Source organism: Scyliorhinus canicula, chromosome 10 (assembly GCF_902713615.1).
Source record: "Scyliorhinus canicula chromosome 10, sScyCan1.1, whole genome shotgun sequence".
Lineage (NCBI taxonomy): Eukaryota > Metazoa > Chordata > Chondrichthyes > Carcharhiniformes > Scyliorhinidae > Scyliorhinus > Scyliorhinus canicula.
The window spans coordinates 155,324,499-155,347,083 of NC_052155.1; the positions used below are offsets into that span (position 1 = coordinate 155,324,499).

The 22,585-nt window shown below is 48.9% G+C and overlaps 1 protein-coding gene across 23 annotated transcripts in view; it reads left to right on the forward strand.

Moving 5' to 3' along the window:
• The window catches only part of amph (amphiphysin), a 354,942-nt gene that overhangs the window by 187,269 nt on the left and 145,088 nt on the right, over positions 1 to 22,585 (forward strand). For all 23 annotated transcript variants that reach the window (XM_038809956.1, XM_038809944.1, XM_038809948.1 and 20 more), the window contains exon 8: positions 8,104 to 8,179. In XM_038809956.1, coding sequence (XP_038665884.1) covers positions 8,104 to 8,179 — 76 coding nt within the window. The remainder of the gene's footprint in view (positions 1 to 8,103; positions 8,180 to 22,585) is intronic.

Sequence of the window (22,585 nt, forward strand, 5' to 3'; positions counted from 1 at the left end):
CACCTCAAGATTTTATCATTTTTGATCGTGCCCCGCTGTGTGTTATTAAACATGAAGGCTACCGACCGTTGGTCAGTGAGGAAAGTGAATCTCCTGCCGGCCAGGTAATGCCTCCAATGCCGCTCAGCTTCAACGATGGCTTGGGCCTCTTTTTCGACGGCAGAGTGCCGAATTTTGGAGGCATGACGGGTGCGGGAAAAGAATGCCACGGGCCTGCCTGCCTGGTTGAGGGTGGCAGCCAGAGCGACGTCTGATGCATCGCTCTCCACTTGGAATGGTAACGTCTCGTCGATCACATGCATCGCGGCCGTGGCGATGTTGGCCTTCGTATGGTTGAAGGCCTGTTGAGCCTCGGCTATCAATGCGAAAACAGAGGATTGGATGAGTGAGCGGGCCTTGTCCTCATAGTTTGGGACCCACTGGGCGTAATACGAAAAGAACCCCAGGCATCGTTTGATGACCTTGGGGTAGTGGGGGAGAGGGAGTTCCATGAGGGGACGCATGCGATCGGGGTCGGGCCCCGGAACTCTGTTCCCAACCACATAGCTGAGGATGGCTAAGCGGTTCGTGCTAAACACGCACTTCTCCTTGTTATACGTGAGGTTGAGGAGAGTGGCGGTGTGGAGAAATTTAGCAAGGTTGGCGTCATGGTCCTGCTGATCGTGGCTGCAGATGATGACATTGTCCAGGTATGGGAAGATGGACCGCAGTCCGTACCGGTCAACCATTCGGTCCATCTCCCGTTGGAAGACCGAGACTCCGTTGGTGACGCCGAAGGGAACCCTGAGAAAGTGGTAAAGGCGGCCGTCTGCTTCGAACGCAGTGTATTGGTGGTCCGCCTTGTGGATGGGGAGCTGGTGGTAGGCAGATTTCAGGTCCACTGTCGAGAAGACTCGGTACTGTGCAATCTGACCATATCAGATATGCGTGGGAGGGGGTATGCATCGAGCTGCGTGTACCGATTGATGGTCTGACTGTAGTCAACGATCTTCTTGTTTTTCTCCACAGTTTTGACCACTACAACTTGGGCTCTCCAGGGGCAGTTGCTGGCTTCGATGATGCCCTCCCGATGCAGCCGTTGGACTTCAGACCTGATGAAGGTCCTGTCCTGGGCGCTGTACCGTCTGCTCCTGGTGGCGACGGATTTGCAATCCGGGGTTAGGTTTGCAAACAGAGAAGATGGGTCGACCTTAAGGGTCGCGAGGCCGGACACAGTAAGGGGTGGTAGGGACCCGCTGAATTTCAGGGTTAGGCTCTGGAGGTTGCACTGGAAGTCCAGGCCGAGTAGCAAGGGAGCGCAGAGGTTGGCTCCCTTGCTACCTTGGGAGGACGTAGAGGCGGAAGCCGCTGAACGTCACGCCCTGGACAGTGAGAGTGGCAATGCAGTACCCCCGGATCGCCACGGAGTGGGATCTGGATGCCAGGGAGATTCTCTGGTTGGCAGGGTGTACCGTGAGGGAGCAGTGCCTTACCGTATCGGGGTGAATGAAGCTCTTTGCTCCTGGAGACCAGCAGGCAGGGGATCTCATATCCATTGACCTTCACTTTATTTGAAGCAGTCGCGCGGTTGTGTGGTCAAGACTGGTCAATCGTGACCGAGGCGAGACACGGCTTGTCGTCGGTGGTTGCAGGTGCTGAGCGGCTTGATGAGGTGCCCGACTGGCAGGCGTCCTGAGTAGGGCAAGATGGCGGCGCCCACGAGCCACCGTGTCGTGGGAAAGGCAAGATGGCGACGCTCTGGGGCTGCATGTGCCGTGGGGAAGACAAGATCGCGGCGCCCGCTGGTCGCACGGGGGTGTGCCGGGACAATTGCGGAGATTGAGTGGGCCTGGCACGCTGCAGCGAAATGTCCCTTCTTGCCACAGGACTTGCAGAGGTCGCTTCGCGCCGGTCAGCGCTGTCGGGGGTGTTTTGACTGCCCACAGAAGTAGCATTTGGGTCCCCCGGGGTTGGTTGGCTGCCGCGCGGCACAGGCGTGAGGTTGGCTGAGGGCGATTGCCGATGGGGTCCATGATGGGGTGGCCGTCTGCGGAGTCCACGATGCACAGGAGGAGTGGGCCCTGCGGTCGGGGGCATAGGCCTGAATGTTGCGTGATGTGACCATGGGAGCGCTAGTTTTTTGGTCGCTGCGAGGTCAAGCGTGGCCCCTTCTAAGAGGCGTGGCGGATGTCGGGATGTAGTCAGACCCTATGCCCATAACAAATGCGTCTCGCATCAGCAAATTTGAGTGTTCCGTGGCCGAAACGGCCTGACAGTCACAGTCTCTAACTAGGGCGAGAAGGACGCAGCAGAAATCTTGCACTGACTCACCGGGAAGCTGGCACCGCGTGGAGAGGAGGTGTCTGGCGTAGATTTTGTTAGTCTTCTGAGAGTAGTTTTCCTTCAGTAGCGCTATGGCCTCTGCATAGGTCGGTGCGTCCTGGACGAGGGGAAAGACCTTGGAGCTCAGCCGCATGTAAAGGATCTGGAGCTTCTGAGCTTCTGGAATTGTGTCTAGCGCAGACCCGATGTACGCTTCGAAACAAGCTCGCCAATGTTCAAAGTCCATTTTGGCGTTGTCTGCCTGAGGATGCAGCTGCAGGCGGTCCAGCTTGATGCGGTCCATCTCTGAAATCTCAGTGTAATAAATTGATGCACGATCAATTACGCAAAGACGAGAGTAGGATGTAATTACACTGAGATGTGTGGCCTCCTACAGTAGCTGGCGAAATGGCTGCTGTACGGGGAGCACACATATTTATTCTCCACCTATTGGGCGGAGCCAGCAGGCAGGGATCTACCCCCGTACCTGTAGTACAGGGGCCTTACCGTAAAGCACCTATATCAACATCCTCTATATACAATATATACATCAGTGGTGACTACCACAGGGCTGATAGGGGAAGACCAGACAGAGTTTGTTAAAGGCAGGCAACTAACGGCCAACGTTAGAAAGCTCCTAAATGTGATAATTGTGCCCCCCGAGGGGAGGGAGGCGGAGGAAGTGGTCACTATGGATGTGGAAAAGACCTTCGACCGGATGGAATGGAAGTCCTGGGATGGTTTAGGTTTGGGCAGGGCTTTACTGACTGGGTTCGGTTGTTGTACCAGGCACCAGTGGCGAGTGTGCAGACGAACCAGGTGAGTTTGGACAACTTTAGACTGCACCGTGGGACAAGGCTAGGGTGTCCTCTCTCCCCACTATTGTTTTCATTGGCGATGGCGCTGAGAACTTCAAAGGACTGGAAAGGGCGGGGGGGGGGGGGGGGGGCAGTGGTGGAAAAACAAGTCTCGTAATATGCAGACAACCTACTCCAATATATTTCTGACCCATTAGAAGGGATGGGGGAGATTATGCGGATCTTCGGGGGAATTTGCCCGGTTTTCAGGGTGCAAATTAAAAATGGGCAAAAGTGAGGTTTTTGTGATCCAGGCAAGGGGTCTGGAGAAGAGACTGGGGGAGCTGCCTTTTAAAGTGGTGGGAGGGAGTTTTCATTACTTGGGAATTCAGGTGGCACGGGGATGGGAGCAGTTACATAAATTAAATTTGATCCGGTTAGCTGAACAAATGAAAGAGAACTTTCGAAGGTGGGACATGCACCTGTTGTCACTAGTGGGGCGGTGCGGACCATAAAGATCACGGTTCTCCCAAAATTTCTGTTTGTTTTTCAGTGCCTCCCTATTTTTATACCAAAGGCTTTTTTTAAGCGGGTGATCTCTGGCTTTGTGTGGGCGGGTAAAACCTTGCAAGTAAAGAAAGTGCTGCTAGAGTGGGGGGGGGGGGGGCCTGGCAGTGCCGAACTTTAGGAACTATTGCTGGGTGATAAATATAGCCATGATTAGGAAGTGGGTAGTTGGGGGGTGTCAGTGTGGGGAGCGGGTGGAGGCGGCCTCGGGTAAGGGCACACGTTTGGGGCATTTTTAACGGCTCCTCTGCCGTTCTCGCCGGCCTGGTACTCCACAAGCCCAGTGATGGTGGCGGCCCTGAGAGCTTGGGGGCAGTGGGAGTGGAGGGAGCGTCAGTGTGGGCTCCAATTTGTGGCAACCACCGGTTTGTCCTGGGGAGGCTGGATGGGTTTCGGAGGTGGCAGAGAGCAGGGACTGAGAGGCTGGAGGAACTGTTTATTGTTCAGAGGATTTGGAGGAGGAGTTCGAATTGCTGGGTGAGAATGGGTTTCGCTGTCTGCAGATAAGGGATTTTGTGCGAAGGCAGGTTTCAACCTTTCCGCTTTTACCGTCATGGGGGGTACAGGACCAGGTAATTTCTAGAATGGGGATGGGGGAGGGGAAGTTTTCGGAAATCTATAAAGAACTTATGGAGTGAGAGGAAACCCAGATAGTTGAGCTCAAGCGGAATGGGAACATGAGCAGGGAGGGGAGGTAGAGGCAGGGCTGTGGAGGGATACTCTGAGCAGAGTCAACACGTCCTCATCATGTGCCAGGCTCAGCCTGATACAATTCAAGGTGGTTCATCGGGCACACATGATGGTGGCCCGGATGAGCAAGTTCTTTGGGGTGGAGGACAGATGTGTGAGGTGCGTGTGAGGGCCCGCAAACCACGTCCACATGTTTTGGGCATGCCCGAAGCTTAGGGGATACTGGCAGGGATTTACAGATGTCATGTCCACGGTGCCAAAAATGAGGGTGGTGCCGAGTCCAGAGGTGGCGATTTTTGGAGTGTTGGAAGAACGGGACTCCAGGGGGGCGAGAGAGGCGGATGTTTTGGCCTTTGCCTCCTTGGTAGCCTGGAGACGGATATTGTTAGCATGGAGGGACCCGAAGCCCCTAAAATCAGGGGTGTGGGTTAGCGACATGGCTGGGTTTCTTAGACTTGAGGAAATTGAGAGGATCAACATTCGGGTTCGTTCGGAGGTGGCAGCCATTTATCGACTTCTTCGGAGAAAACTAAACTGTCAGCAGATTGAATAAGGTGGGGGAGGGGGGGAAGGGGGAGGTAGGGGGGAGTTAGGGTATTTTGTGTTTAGAGAAGGCGGGAACAGTGGGAGATGGAAGGATGGGTTACGCACCAAACTATGTTTACATTTGTATTTGTATCGTTTATTGTTGTAAAACCATAAATGCCTTAATAAAATGTTTTTTAAAAAAAGACTCTTCTGGTGATCTTCTCCAGTGGTCATCTGCTAAGGTTTGATTTGCTTCTTTCTGGCCAAGCGCTTGTATGCAAAATGATTCCACTTCTTCCACTGCTTTCCCTTACGCTGGACAATCCTTCTTTTCTTTTATATCATGTTGTCCGCAGTATTTGCATCCTGCCCTTTTTTCTGCGCTTTTTCTGCTCTTTTGACTTGGAATGTCTATCAGCATTATGTATCGCCTGGTCAGTTCTGCCATACATGTGCTCTCGCTAACGGTTTACACTTGCACATTTGTACACCTGTCTATCGCTTTGCTGAGTGTACGTTTCTCCTCGTTCAGTAGACATCCTCTCACTGAGCGGTCTTGTACGCCTAAGACATCTTTTGCCGGTCCAAAATTCACATGATTCTGCAAGCTGTGTTACCGCAGTCATATACTGATTCCTGGGTTCTTTTCCCCTTGAACTCTAGTGTTGAATACCATGCATTCAAAAGTTGCATTCACTCAGGGTTCAAAATGTGCGTCCAAAGCTTTCAAAATCTCTGTCGTCTGTTCGATTGGTTTTATTTAGGATGGAATACAATTTGCTGCAGTCCTTCCCTGCAGTGTTAGAAGTATGGCTACTAATATAGGTTCGGACTTGTTGGATGCGATCAAACCGAATGGGAGCTATGTCCCATACCGAGCGTGTTTAACTGCGTGTTTCCCGGCGCTCGCAGAAATTCCTCAGTGCAGGAAGAAATCGGCAATTAAAAATGGCATCTTGATCTCTCAACCCCCAGTCAGGACCTCTGAACCCACCCAAATCACAAGGGGGTCCTCGGTGGGTGGGGTGGGTGGGGGGGGGGGGGGGGGGGGGTTCACATACCTTATCTCATGTACACAGGGCTCCCCTGGACCCAATCACCACCACGTAAAAAATGCCAGCTTGGCACCTTGGTAATGTCAGGGTTACCAGTCCATCCTGCCCAGAGCGTAAGCACCTGAGGGCCTCCCGATCTCCTGGGAGACCCCAATGCGTGTCATTCCATCTGATCCCCATTTGTGGGGATCAGTACTGAATGGTGCATGCCCAAGCTCTCCATGGTGAAGGGTACAGATCCCAATGCCTTGATTACCTCAGGCATATTAGAGTGAGATTAACTGTCTCCCTCTGATATGCAGATTTGCCAAAAGGTGATCCTGCCCACAATGGGTGGGCTTCACATCACAACATCTCGTGAGAGGGTGAGAGGGGAAAAGTTTAATGGATATATGCATGGAAGGTTCTTTACACAGAGGGTGGTGGGTGCCTAGAACGCATTGCCAGCGGAGGTGGTAGAGGCGGGCACGATAGCGTCATTTAAGATGTATCGAGACTGATACATGAATGGTCAGGGAGCAGAGGGATATAGATCCTTAGAAAATAGGCAACAGTTTTAGATAGAGGATCTGGATCAGCGCAGGCTTGGAGGGCCAAAGGGCCTGTTCCTGTGCTGTCATTTTTCTTTGTTCTTTGCTCTATCTCATAAGAGTGCATTCGATCTCGCGAGGTGTGACAAGCTGGGTAGATGCTGGCAGCGGGGTCTCCTGGCAATGCTTTTTGGCACAGTGTGGCCAGTAGATCATGCCCATTGCCTTCCATTTCTATTGGAGCAGAGCTGGGAAAGTGGACGGCAATGTTAACTCACCCAGTATTTTACTGCAGGCTTCGGTTTTTCTTTCCTTCTTCTTGTCCTTTTTCAGCAGCTTTTAATAAATTTGAATATTTCTCTGCACCTATCTGAGCTGTGGCATCGCTGTAGCATTTCTAAGGTTTCAAAACTCTATTTTATCTCCCTTTCTGACAACATGTTTGTCATAATATCCACTCATGTATGTAATGAGATGCAGACAGGCAGTGACTGACACACAGGATAACCAATGAACACGCACAACACAGAAAAACCAATCACCAGACAGGAAACTACCACAAAAAACACACAAGGCATCTAGACTCTCCCTCTTCTCACAGGATACAGCTACAGAGATAGAGTGCACAAGGCAGTAAGCACCGTCTCCATGTGACAGAGAGCTAGTCTGGTCAAGCCAGTCAGAGGTTATCAGTTTAGATTAATAGAGTGTCAACCTACAGCAGATTATGTACAGCAATCAGCAGGTTCAATAAAACAGTGTTGAACCATCTCCTGTGTCGGAAGCCTGTTTCTAGTCTCACTGCATCCAGTTGCAGTCAATGTTGAACCAACTCATATAACACATCAATGTTTTGAGTTCAAAGACAGCAGTGCTTCCTCGTGTCTTTCTCAGTGTGAGATATTTATTCAACTGATGTAAAACGGCAGCTTCTAGAGAGATTTCCTCATGGCAGAGGTCACATGGCTACTTCAAACCAGATACGACATATTTATATTTCAACCCCCCACAAAATATCGAAGACTAACAGGTAAATATGTCCTATGTAATGGTTAGACCACAGTTAGAATATTGGCCCAGACTTTCCCATCAATGCCGATGCTGCACCCGTTGATGCTGCCCGTGAACTTTTTGTGACGTGACCTTTTTGCTTCTTTTCTGATTCTTGTTGTGCGACTGGGGTGGGCATCCATTACGAGCCACCTGGGCCATTTGGGGGCTCCCTCGACATCTCCTCCCGCCGCTTACGATTCTTTCCCCACCACACAGTCACATCAGTGGTCACAGTGCCTGATGGCACTGCCGGGACCATTTGATTAACCAACAGCTCTAAAGAGGCAGAACTTCCTCTCCCGATGTACTGCTCTGAGCCAATGGCACCAAGGCTGTTAAATGGCACAGGGCGAGTCTGCCAAATAATTGTGGACTCACCCCTGACTTTTCTGCTGTGGGTTATAGGGAACCTGCCCCCAGCATTAAATCCAGCCCTCAGTGCATTTATGAAAGCTTATGTGTGCATGCTAAAGACAATGGTTTGCCTCATATTAATAAGCACATGATTTGGTGTTGTGTTTTTTAATGTATTTTTGAAATAAGGGGATGAGATTTGCTGATCATTTGTTTTTTGTTTCACAGCCGAGTTGGTTTCTATGTCAACACCTTCAGAAACATTACGTGTATAGAGTCAAAATTTCACAAGGAGATTGCAGTGGTGAGTGGACTTTGAGGCACTGGGGTGGTATGGGCACTGAAACAGCTTCTCAGGGGTTGACCTATTGTTAGTGCAACACATTATTATTTTTTTGTTTATTCAGTGCGCCACATTCATACTGGGCCTATTGGTGTCAATGGAATTTTCCCATTGTACAGAGAGGCTGGTGTAACCAAGAAATGTTTTGAAATGCGGCAAGAATTTTCATCCTCTGCCCCTCCACTTGCTGCTCTGTGTAAATGGCACAGTGCCATTTCTCACAATGCAGGAATGATTCAAAGGGAGAGAGAGAGAGAGAGCAATCTGACCAGTTGCATCTTCAGTCATGTTGGGGAGCTGAATGGAGTTGAAGCATGCAGCGGTTATAATCCCATCTGTCTCAGCTTTCATTTGTCTAGTATATTGTTATCTGATGCAAGTCTTTTATTCCAGTCCATCCCCCACACTCAGTGGCCTACAGCTCACGTTTCAGCAGGCTGTGACAGAATGTGTCTTTGACCATTGTTTGTGAGCAGCAATCGCCAGACTTCGCGAGGCCACAGTGTGGGGTTTGCAAGGAGGGTGGGGGAAGGTTTGCTGTCTGATTAACTGAGGCGATGAGACTGCCTGGAGTGATCTAATGACACCTTGAAATGAGGAGAGAGCAGCTGTTTGAACAGTGTGAAACAGCTGGTGTGCCTAATGTATTATACCATGGCTTTGTAATTGGCACTTGTGTAATGGACTATGGTTGGTGTCATTTTCCTAATATAGAGTCATAGAATCCCTACAGTGCAGAAGGAGGCCATTTGGTCCATTGGGTCTGCACTGACCCTTTGAAAAGGATGCCTACCGGGTAGGCCAACTCTCCTGCTCTATCCCTGTAACCCCATAACCCCACCTAACTTTGGGCACTAGGGACAATTTGGAATGGCCATTCCCGTGTCGCGTCTTTTCGTCCGACGTCATTTCGTCCAACGACACTTTGTCCACGTCTTTTCGTCCAACGTCTTTTTGTCCGCCCGTCTTTTGGTCCAACGTCACTTCGTCCAATTAACCAATTGCAAATCAACTCCGTATAAAAGCATTTAATTGATAGAAAGCAGGCACAATACAGCAAGTGAATTTAATTGCTAAAATGCAAGTAATTGATGAAATTCAAGTAAAATGCAAGCTTAAAAATGCAGTTAAAAAGTTAAAAAATCTAAAAATGCAGTTAAAAAGATCTAAAAGTTTACTACTGATGAATTCCCGAAATTACTTAAAATTGATGTAAATTGTGAGCAACATTCCTCAAGAAATCAATTTTCGCTGTGGGATCATATTCAACGACCAATCTTTTGAGGCGTTCAGTTATTTTCTTATATCGCGTACATGAAGTCGCCTGATCCCCCCGTTACTAAAAGTTAAGTTACAAAAAGTCTTTGACAAAAAAAATCATCCAGCAAAAACACGTAAAAAGTCACAAAAAATCTTTGACGAAAAAAATCACCGGACAAAATGACGTTGGACCAAAAGACGGGCGGACAAAAAGACGTTGGACGAAATGACGTGGACGAAGTGTCGTTGGACGAAATGTCGTCGGACGAAAAGACATAGCACCGGCCATTCCACCCAACCTGTACATCTTTTATGGCAGCACAGTGACGCAGTGGTTAGCACTGCTGCCTCATGGCACTGAGAACCCGGGTTCAATCCTGGCCCCGGGTTACAGTCCGTGTGGAGTTTGCACATTTGCCCCATGCCTGCGTGGATCTCACCCCACAACCTAAAGATGTGTCGGGTAGGTGGATTGGCCACGCTAATATGCCCTTCAATTGGAAAAAAAGAATTGGGTACCCTCAATTTATTTTTTTAAAAACCTGCACATCTTTGGAATGTGGGAGGAAACCGGACCGGCACCCAGAGGAAATCCAGTCAGACAAGGGGAGAATACAAATTCGACAGAATCACCCAAGGTTGGACTTGAACCCGGATCCCTGGCCCTGTGAGGCAGCAGTGATAACCACTGTGCCACTGTGCTGGATATAGTTGGATATCCAGGATAAGCATCGATGACGAGAGTAGTGTGGACTGGATTCATTCATCTCACATTGTGTTCAAGTGAAGGATGCATTCCATTGTATGGTTGTTACAATGACAACTTGCAGAATAAGTGAATTATGTCTTAGATATTTACAGCCCTAACCAATTGATTCTGAACCTGTATTGCAACGAGATAATTTATTGGGTGTGAATATTGTTAAACTGACTCATTCAACCTTAATCCACCCCTAGTAATTTTAGAAATGATTAAACTGCATCAAATGCATGACATTTCACTGTCACTAGGAGGTGCTAGGGACAGGTTCTCCTTGGGTAGATTCTGCAATGGAGTATCAATTGCAACTGTGGCACGTGCAATGAGTACTGGACAGAAAGGAAACCAATTAAGGAGGGCTCAATGGTGAGCGAAGCAGAAACTGGACTGAAAAAATCCAAGTTAATCCAAAAGAACAGTACAAGGCATATGGTTACTGCCAGGCTGGGACTTTGGAAGGGAATCTGATTGTTTAAGGAAGAGACAAGGCTGAGGCTGGGTAGGCTAATTGCCTCCAATGTAGATCCCAGCGCCCCTGTTCATCCTGATCTAGAATGATTAATTTTTCATTTCATTTCATAGAATTTACAGTGCAGAAGGAGGCCATTCAGCCCATCGAGTCTGCATCAGCTCCTGGAAAGAGCACCCTACCCAAGGTTAACACCTCCACCCTATCCCCATAACCCAGTAACCCCACCCAACACGAAAGGCAATTTTAGACACTAAGAGCAATTTATCATGGCCAATCCACCTAACCTGCACATCTTTGGACTGTGGGAGGAAACCGGAGCACCCGGAGGAAACCCACGCACACACGGGGAGGATGTGCAGACTCCGCACAGACAGTGACCCAAGCCAGAATCGAACCTGGGACCCTGGAGCTGTGAAGCGATTGTGCTATCCACAATGCTACCGTGCTGCCCCACAAGCATTGATGTTGTTCAGCTTACTTTGGCCTCTTCTGACCATTCAACTACCGGGGCTGGCCCAACCCCATGTGGACTTCTTGAATGATGCTGAGGTGCCAATGGTGTCATTGGGGCATGGGATTTAGTTCTAAATTAAGCCCATGCCCACCTGAAGCCGGAACCATGATCAACTTCAAAGACAGTAAAGATAATATATCGCTGGATGGGATCAGTGAGGCTGCCGCTGCTCGTAATTGACTTGTTATAGATCATAGAATTTACAGTGCAGAACAAGGCCATTCGGCCCATCGGGTCAGCACCAGCCCTTGGAAAGAGCACCCTACTTAAGCACACACCTCCACCCCAGTCCCGCAACCCAGTAACCCCACCTCCACCCTATCCCCATAACCCAGTAACCCCACCTAACCTTTTTGGCTACTAAGGGCAATTTAGCATGGCCAATCCACCTAACCTGCACATCTTTGAACTGCGGGAGGAAAACCGGAGCACCCGGAGGAAACCCACGCAGACACTGGGGAAGTGTGCATATTCCGACAGACAGTGACCCAAGCCGGGAATCGATCTGGGACCCTGGAGCAGTGAAGCAACTGTGCTAACCGCTGTGCTACTGTGCTGACTTGTAAATAGACTCAGACTCAGACAATCTTACTCCCTCTGAATCACCATTCGCAATGGAGAGGGTGTCAAATTGACCTTGGAGTCTCACCTTTGCAGAGCCCATAATGAAAAATCAACCCTGGGTTATCTGTCCATAATGTTTCCACATAATCTTTCCCTGGTGGTTGAAGCTGTATATTGGAAGAGAAGAAGCAGAAAATTGATCTGATTTTTGACACTTGAGTTGGATGCCTTTTCTGACATTATGAGATGGATGTTTTCCATATATCTGCATATTTACTGGCACATGCATCACATACAACAATATCACTGAACTGGAGCACACACTGGGCTGAATTTTCATCAGAATCCTTGACTAACTGCCAACAAGTATGGACATTTGTAGGATGCTATAAAATCAGATTCCAGTGCATTTATTTCCAATTTAATTAGCTTGGTTTGGCTGGATGCTATCAATATATTGCAAATGTTAGCCTCACAAATGGTGAAATCGGTTTGTTTAATATTTTTATTTATTTGTAATCATTCTCATTTCCCTTTGGTATGTGCACTTTTACACAAAGCCTTTTCTGTTGTGCTGTGGGACTTGGAATAATCTTTATTCCAAAGTTAGCAGTCTTCACTAGAAACTTTATTTTTGTGATTTTTTTAAACATACATATTCAAAGTTGAGATCCCGAGCCAGCACGCGCCGGCAGTGAGAACAGTTCAAGAATGTTGCTCGACAAGGCCTCCAACTTTGCTGCCCAGTTAAAGATGACAGGTGGGATCCCAATGGTGCTGGCCCAATCAGAGGGCCGGCAGCTCGAGGGCTTCGGCTGCCCCACCAAGAGAAGTCACTGGGTGGCGCTGCTGAGGCAGCTTAGCGAATGGGCCGTGTCTCAATACAGAGGGGAACAACTCTGCTTGGCTTTTGGGGCTGCTCTTTGGCAGATGGCGCCTTTGGCTCAGATGGCACCCTTGACTGCTTCAGTAAAGCTGCCTCCATGATGCCGATGGCCTCTGTACATGACTGGTTCCGTTCCGCCCCAGACAAAATGCCAATGAGCATGAAAAATAACCCTGAGGCCTTATGCACTTCAGCTGATTGTCCGCTGCCATGCAGCAGGCAACTGATCCACATTCTTACACTCCTTGCACATTCTTACACTCGTTACACATTATTACACTCCTTATTTGTTGGCAGGAATGTGACCTAAATCAGCTCCACTGCATATTCCGACTCCCCCACCTCCAAACTCAGTACCTGGACAACAAATCATGTTATCATCAGATTCATTATCATTGTTTGTCCTCCCTTTGAGCTTGTGCACTTGTCCTTCATGTCTTTTTTTTAAGCAAGAACCTCACTATCCATAATTGCTCTTCCATTGCCTTGGTATGTATTTCAGTAGAGAATTGTATTGACTAAGTCAAAGATTAATTTATCAGTCTGTTAGAGAGAAACAATGGTGTAGTGGTAGTATTGGCTTTGTAATCCAGAGGCCCAGGCTAATGCTTTGGGGATGTAGGTTCCAGTGACAGCTGGTGGAATTTAAATTCAGTGAATAAGTGAAAGATTAATGCTGACCATTAAACCTGAAAACCATCCGGTTGATTAATGTCCTTCAGGAAAGGAACTATGCTGTCTTTAACCTGGTCTGGCCTATATGTAACTTCAGACCCACAGCAATTTGGTTGTCTTAACTGCCCCAAGCCACTTAATTCAAGAGTAATTAGGGATGGAGCTAAACTTGCTGCCGATGCCCACATATCATAAAAGAATTAAAAATAGTGTGTGGTATTCTCCCAACCAGCCCATGGTGCATTGGTTAGAGCACAGATATGGTGAATCTGGTAGGAGCCAAAAAGACTGAAACCTGCTGGTGTAAAATCACATTACAATTCCCTAAATGGCGGGTCAATAGCGGGTCATTCTTCCCACAGGCAGGTGACAAAAATGTCATCTGCACTCATTTGCATCTCATGAATGTTCATTATAACATCTGACCACTAGCATCCTGTCAGGTTTTTAAATCTTGTGTCACGCCAGCGGGAATTTACTTCAGCGCCAAACCCAATTGCCGATGAGCGGCGTGCACAAGGCAATCCTCAGTTTGCCAGAGGCTTCGAGATGAATGCAACACCTTTCTGCCATAATGCTGTTCTGTTCACCACTCTGCCAAGGCAGACCGGTTCCTGTCTCCATCTCTGTGCCACGTTGGTCTTCATCGACAGCATCATGCTGCTGAACCTATGGACTCTTCTGTGTCAATGGGTCAGATCAGTACAGCGCCTGGGTTTGGGAGTACAGGGAAACTTGATTGTACACAATTAATTAGCTTTCAAAAGCGCTGAATCTGGTGCGGGATCCCGCTATTCTGATTGGCAGGAAAGTGGCGCCGGAGACACTCGCCACTGCACTTGGTCTAAAAATGGGAAGATTCTGCCCAACGCCTTTCTGTCTGAAGTCATTGGCACTGTTTAGAAATGGCCAGGTTACTTCCCAGTCTTCTGGCACTTGCCATTGACCAATCACAGGTAATACTCTCCACTCTCATTATGGTCGCAATTTTTACGACCTGATGTGATATCACTCCATGGGTCATGAGGTCGGGTAGGGTGGCAAGTCATTTTGACTTAGGCAGATAGCGTAAAATGAGCAATATTGGATCAGCCATCATTATGGACCTTTCTCAATTATCATTTCTACTGACCCAGAAACTGATGCCTGATCTTGGAGCTGCCTCCTCCCCTGGGTTCTCCCATCATAACGGATATAAGCAGAAATATCGAGAGAACATCATCACCTCCAGGTTAAGCTCAATTCACTCATCCTGACTATAACACATTCCGTCATCCTGGGATTTCCTGCTTAACGCCATCGTGAGAATGAAATTCACCCAATGTCACTTTCTCCGGGCGAGTAGGGGGTGGTTATTAAATACCCGCGTTGCCTGTGTCGCCACATCCTGAGAGCAATTTTTTAAACCTTCCAATTGCTGGCCAACACCAACAGTGATGTGAGTTGGAGATGTGATTGATGAAAAACCATTGAGCAATCTCTGTCACCCAATTATTTCCAGACTTGGTCCTTTTGACATCTGAACAGTCTTCCTGCTGTTCTTTTAACTGTTGCAATTCCTGCAAATTGCTGAATATATTTTGCTGATCTGTAAAACTAAACGCTAAATACCGCAGGGCGCTGTGAATCTGAAATGAATGGTCATGCTGGAAATGATCAGCAGGTCAGACAGAATGGAAAAATGTGGGAAGATTGGAGCAGGCTCCAATGGCCTTGCAAGTAAGTCAGAGGAGAAACCAGGGGTTGAATGCTGCTGAGAGTATTGGGTACATGATGGTGGGATCTTTTCTGAGACCCGATCCCACGTATTTCAGCAGTGCACCTGCCAGCCCCATTTGTCGGCCGTCTCTGTTTTCGAAAGGACGCCAGGCGGGCTGCGGAGGAGGGAGGGCCAATCAGAGCGCCAGAAGCAGAGGGAGACTAGCTACGCAACCGTGAATTCTGTGTGCCGCTGATCTGAGTGGAACAGGGGAGGGAAACACAAGATGGAAACACAATAATGACATGGGACCTTCAGCCTATACCCACCGTCTCAGCACTCTCTGGGGTATCCATCTGCAAGTGTGTGGTGGTTACATTTGCCAACGTTTGCAGGCGAATGGCCTGAGGACTGCCAGTTCAGCCATTCAAAGTTAAAACTTCGTCTCAGGACGTGCTGACCTCCCACTCTGTTCTTGTCTCCTGTGTGCGGGCGAGCTGCAGACAAAGTGGGAGTTCTGGCACTTAATAATAAGAAGAATCTTTATTAGTGTCACAAGTAGACTTACATTAACACTGCAATTAAGTTACTGTGAAAATTCCCTAGCCGCCACATTCCGACACCTGTTCGAGTGCACTGAGGGAAAATTCATAATGTCCAATTCACCTAACAAGTCTTTCTGGACTTGTGGGAGAAAACCGGAGCACCCGGAGGAATCCCACGCAGACACGGGGAGAACGTGCAGACTCCGCACAGACAGTGACCCAAGCTGAGAATCGAACCTGGGACTCTGGTGCTGTGAAGCAACAGTGCTAATCACTGTGCTACCGTACTGCCCACACATAGTTAATATCAGCATAGTTAATGTCTATTCAAGAGATGCACCCTAATTGTATCAATAATTGTCCTAATTTAAGAACAGGGATGTACTGCAGAGGCTGTGTTAAGGCTCTGGTCAGACCAAATTTGGAATATTGTGAGCAGTATTGGGCCCCGTATCTAAGGAAGGATGTGTTGGCCTTGGAGGGGTCCAGAGGACGTTCACAAGAATGGTCCCAGGAATGAAGGAATTGTCATATGAGGAGTGATTGATGGCTCTGGGTCTGTACTCAATGGAGTTTAGAAGGATGAAGGGGAATCCCATTGAAACTTACAGAATACCGAGAAGCCGAGATAGAGTGAACGTGAAGATGTTTCCACGGATAGGAGAAACTAGAACCCGAGGGCACAGCCTCAGACTGAAGGGACGATCTTTAGAACTAAAATGAAGAGGAATTTCTTCAGCCAGAGGGTGGTGAATCTGTGGAACTCTTTACTGCAGAAGGCAGTGGAGACCAAATCACTGAGTGTCTTTAAGACAAAGATAGATAGGTTCGGAGCTCTAAGAGATATTCACAAGCTGCTAGTAACAGGGCCCAATGTTGTAACCGGGTGGAGGCAATAGTTGGATTGCTTCATCCACCTTAAAAAGTCCCAGTAAGGGCTTGTGGTCGGTCACTATCACAAAACACTTGCCATAGATGTACTGGTGAAATTGTTTTACACCAAACACAATTGCCAAGCCCTCCTTCTCGATTTGAGAATATCTCCGTTCGCCATCTGAGGGAGTCCTATTCAAGAGATGCACACTAATTGATACAATTAGGGTTAATCTCTCGCCATCCAATGCGTAGTCAATGGGCCTTTCTGTCCCGTCTTTTCCACGGTGTGAGAATACCGTAAGGGGAAGCATCGCATGTCAGCATGAGTTCCTTTTTGGGGTTGAAATGAGCCAATAGATTGGACAATAGCAACTGCCGTTTCAACCTTTTGAATGGCTCCACCTGTGGCGACCCCCTAAGACCATTTCTGGTACTTTTGCAGAAGCATGTGTAATGGAGACAGAAGGAGGCTGAATTCGGGATAAACTTCCCATGATAATTGACTAACCCCAGGAAATATTTCAATTCCGTGGTATTTCTTGGAGTTGGCGCATTCTTAATGACCCTGACCTGGTCCTCCACTGGGCGTAGCCCTTTTTGTTTACCCGATAGCCCAAATAGGTCACTTCACATGCTTGGAAAGAACATTACTCCCTTTTGAGATGTACTCTTGCTTTTGAAAGTCGGCGCAAGACCTCATCTAGGTTTGCCAGGTGCGCTTGTTCTGAAGTCCCTGTGATCAGAACATCATCAAGTATACTGTCGCTTTGGGTGACCCTTGGAGTATGTTCTCCATGACCCGTTGGAATATGGAGCATGCTGGAGAGACCCAGAAGGGGAAGCGATTCATACAGGACCTTATGCGTGTTGATTGTGACGTATTTGTGGGAGGGCTCGTCTGATCCGCGGTGCAGATAGGCGAGGCTCATATGTGCCTCAGTAAATGTCTGGCCACCTGTTAGTTTGGCATATAGGAATCTATTCATGGCGTGGGGTACGTATTCAATTTGGAAACCCGATTGACTGTAAGCGGACAGTCCCCACAAAGGTGGACTGGTTTGTCCGGTTTTAGGATAGGGACGACAGGCGCTGCCCACTCTGCGAATTGCGCAGATCTTAATATACCTAAACTTTCCAGGCACCCAAGGTCAATCTCTACCTTCTCCAACAGGGAACACGGAACCCGTGTAGCCCTGAAATATTTAGGCATAGAGTCGGGCTCGACATAGATTTTGGCTCTGGCAACTCTCTGGCTCCTCTTATTTTCCCAAGGCTCTCATGGAAGACTTAAGGGTATTTTCTGATAACTTCATATTGTCCTCCAACGCCCAATTTGAAAATCTCTAGCCAATCCAGCCTGATCCGCTGGAGCCAATCTCTTCCCAAAAGACTTGGTCCCTGTCTTTGCACACTGATAAATGGAAGCCAGGCTGACTGCTGTCTGTAGATGTTTTTTAAAAAATATTTTTATTCTCCTCCTTTTTCACAATTTTTCTCCCGAATTTACACCCAACAACAATCAATAACCAACAACAAATATCTCAAACCCCATAACAGTAACAATGATCCCATCCTCCCACCATGCCCAGACATCAGCCCACATGTTAACATAAACAAATGACAAAGAAAAGGAATCAGGGATTACTCATAGCCATCTTTAACATACATAGCCCCCTCCCCCCCCCCAACCCACCCACCCATCCCCCCACAACTAATGTTCAATGTTATCCAGTTCTTGAAAGTGCATAATAAATAGTGCCCATGACTTGTAGACCCTCCGAGCTTCCCCTCAGTTCGAACTTAACCTTCCCAAGGGTCAAGTATTCCAACAGGTCCCCTCGCCACGCCAGGGCCCACGGTGGAGAGGCCGTTCTCCATCCCAGCAGGATCGGCCTTTGGGCGATCAACGAGGCGAAGGCTACGATATCTGCCTCCGCACCCATTTCCAATCCTGGCTGGTCCGACACCCCGGGACCCGGGTCCAACTTCACATGCACCACCTTGGAAATTACCCTAAACACCTCCTTCCAGTACTCCCCAAGCTTTGGACAGGACCAAAACATATGAACGTGATTAGCGCCCCCCCCCCCCCCCCCCCCCCCCCCGCGCAACGTTCACACACATCTTCTACCCCTTCAAAGAATCGGCTCATCCTCGCCCTCGTGAGGTGCACCCTGTACACCACCTTCAGCTGTATCAGCCCCAACCTCGCACACGAGGTGGAGGCATTCATTCACTCTCGTGAGCACCTCACACCAGACCCCCTCCTCTATAACCTCTCCCAACTCTTCCTCCCACTTCGCTTTGATCCCCTCCAGTGGTGCCTTATCCTTTTCCAACATAGCTCCGTATACCGCTGACACTGTCCCCTTCTCCAGTCCCCTTGCCGCCAGAACCTCCTCCAACAACGTGGAGGCCGGTTCCTCCGGGAAGCTCTGTATCTCCTTCCAGGCAAAGTCCCGAACCTGCATATACCTAAACAGTTCTCCCTGCTCCAGCCCATACTTCGCTTCCAGCTCCCTTAATCCTACAAATTGACCCTGAAGAAACAAATCTTTTAGGGTCTTAATCCCCTCATCCTCCCATTTCCGAATGCTTCCGTCCCACCTCCCTGGCTCAAATCTGTGGTTCTCCCGGATCGGCATTTCCCTCGACCCTGCCCCTAACCCGAAGTGTTGGCGAAACTGCCTCCAGATTTTCAATGAAGCTATTACTACCGGACTCCCTGAGTATTTCCCCAGAGCTATCGGGAGCGGGGCCTTTGCTAGTGCCTTCAGCCTCGACCCCCTGCACGAACTCGCCTCCATTCTGACCCACTGGGAATCAACCCCTCTGACCCAGTTCCGCACCTTCTCCACATTCGCCGCCCAGTAGTAGTACATCAGGTTCGAGAGACCCAAACCCCCTGCCTGCCTTCCCCTCTGTAGCAGCACCTTCCTCACTCTGGCCACCTTCCCTCCCCATATAAACGAGGTAATCCTTCCCTCAAAATCCCTGAAAAAAGACTTTGGCAGGAAAATCGGTAGGCATTGAAAAATAAACAGGAATCGCGGCAACACATTCATTTTAACCGCCTGCACCCCACCCGCCAGTGACAGAGGGAGACCATCCCACCTCGCCAGGTCAGCTTTCACTCTCCCCACCAAACTAGTAATGTTGTATCTGCGAAGCCTTCCCCCACTCCCGGGCAACCTGCACCCCCAAATACTTAAAGTGGGTCCCTGCCCTACGGCATGGCAGCCCCCCCACCCCTGCTCCCACCCCCGGCTGAGACACCACAAAATACTCACTCTTGTCCAAGTTCAGCTTGTACCCCGAGAAAGACCCAAATACCTGCAGCAACTCCAATATTCCTCCTATCAATGCACTCGGCTCCGACACATACAGCAGCAAGTCGTCGGCATACAAGGACACCCTGTGCTCTATCCCCCCCCCCCCCCCACTATCCCTTTCCATGCTCCCGAACTTCTTAATGCGATGGCCAACGGCGCAATCGCAAGCGCAAACAGCAGGGGGGGGGGACATAGGACATCCCTGCCTCGTCCCCCGGTTGAGAGAAAAGTATCTCAAACTGATATTGTTCGTGCGGACACTCTCCTTCGGCTCCTTATATAATAACTTTACCCAGTTCACAAATCTTGGTCCAATCCCAAACCGCTCCAGAACTGCCATCAGGTACCCCCATTCCGCCCGATCAAACGCCTTCTCGGCGTCCAATGCTACAACCACCTCTGTTTCCTTCCCTTCCACCGGTGCCATAACGACGTTCAAAACCCTCCTAATATTCGAAAGCAGCTGCCTCCCTTTCACGAACCCTGTCTGATCCTCACCTATCATCTTCGGGAGGCACCCCTCCAGCCTACCCGCCAGTATCCGTCGGATCCTTATCCTTTTTAAGCAACAGTGAAATCGATGCCTGTCCCAAGGTGTCTGTAGATGTTAAGATAGTGTTTGTCTGTCCTGTATTCACTTTTAATGCCCGTCTTGCTGCCTGTTGTGATTTATATTCTTCAGGTTAGCTACTACAAAGTTACTGCACCCTTTGGAATTTCTGTTTAATTTGTAGCCTTTGGACAGTGGAAAGCAAACCCCCCCCCCCCCCCCCCCCCCCCGCCCTCCAGGATTCGGGCTATATTGTTCTCACAAAGAGGTAAAAGCTCCATCTGGTGGTAGAAAGGCAGAAATTCACCAACCTGAGCATCCTGCGTACAGGATGCATTTGGTGGCCGGTGACAAGAATTGCACCTATATGGTACGAGCCTGTGCTGGCCTCGGCTTCTTCCTGATTAACACGCATATTTCCGATTCCTTTAGCCTTGCCTTGGTGGTGCCCTTTTCCAGGACCCCATCATCTGACGACAGCACTGTCTGAAGTGGTTTCCCTCGCATCCTGAGGGTTGTCATGATATTTCCTTGTCTACCAGGGGACAGCAGTTGAGCTCTGACTTGGTGACGGATGATTCATACAGGTGCCTTCCACTGAGGAATGGGTCGCCCCCCCCCCAACCCCCTACCTGCATAGCTTCTGAGCCCCTTTTCTGCAATCTGTGTCTGTACATTTCGCTGACCATGCTTGACGAGAAGAAAGTCCCAGCTTCCAAACAGAGGGCCAAGAAAGCCCAGACGAAGGTCCCAACAAAGGGCAGTAAGAATTGAAGGAAATCCATCTATGGATACAAAGTTATGAAGCAGGTCCACCCGAATACTGGCATCTCCTCCAAAGGCATGAACATAATGAATTCATTCATCAACATCATTTTCGAGTGCATTGCGGGTGAGGCTTATCACCTGGTCCATTACAACAAGCGGTACATCAGCTCCCGGGAGATCTAGAACATAGAACATAGAACACTACAGCGCAGTACGGGCCCTTCGGCCCTCGATGTTGCGCCGACCTGTGAAACCATCTGAAGCCTATCTGACCTACACTATTCCATTTTCATCCATATGTCTATCCAGTGACCACTTAAATGCCCTTAAAGTTGGCGAGTCTACTACTGTTGTAGGCAGGGCGTTCCACACCCCTACTACTCTCTGAGTAAAGAAACTGCCTCTGACATCTGTCCTATATCTCTCACCCCTCAATTTAAAGCTATGTCCCCTCGTGTTGGTCATCACCATCCGAGGAAAAAGACTCTCACTGTCCACCCTATCTAACCCTCTGACTATCTTATATGTCTCTATTAAGTCACCTCTCAGCCTTCTCCTCTCTAACGAAAACAACCTCAATTCCCTGAGCCTTTCCTCGTAAGACCTTCCCTCCATACCAGGCAACATCCTAGTAAATCTCCTCTGAACCCTTTCCAAAGCTTCCACATCCTTCCTATAATGTGGTGACCAGAACTGCACGCAGTACTCCAGGTGTGGCCGCACCAGAGTTATGTACAGCTGCAGCATGACCCTGTGGTTCCGAAACTCAATCCCCCTGCTTATAAAGGCTAGCACACCATATGCCTTCTTAACAGCCCTATTAACCTGGGTGGCAACTTTCAAGGATTTATGTACCTGGATGCCGAGATCTCTCTGTTCATCTACACTACCAAGAATCTTGCCATTAGCCCAGTACTCTGCATTCCTGTTACTCCTTCCAAAGTGAACCACCTCACACTTTTCCGCATTAAACTCCATCTGCCACCTCTCTAGACCACCATGCACCAGCTGCTGCCCGGGGAACTGGCCATGTCGGAGGGGGCAAAGGTGGTGACCCGTACACCAGCTCCAAGTAAAACATGCACTGTCCTGAAAAACACATCCAGGGATAGGGCTATCTCAATGTTTTTTTTTTAGATTCAGACTGGACTGCCAGTAGCTTTTCTGAGTTGTGCTATTGTTTATTCCACTCACCAATATGTCTTGCAACATCTCTATTAAGGATGCATTGAGTTCACAATGATCTGCCAGTTTCTGCAACCTGGTTAAAAATTCAGGGACGGTTGCTGGCAAAGATCTTAGCCACACGTATAGAGGATTGTGTTCCGGGGGTAATAGGACCAGACGGGTTTTGTTAAGGGGTGACACCTGACGTCCACCATTAAGCGGCTCCTAAATGTAATAATGATGCCTGCGGAGGGGCGCGAGGTTGAGGTGGTGGTGGCCATGGACGCAGAAAAGGCCTT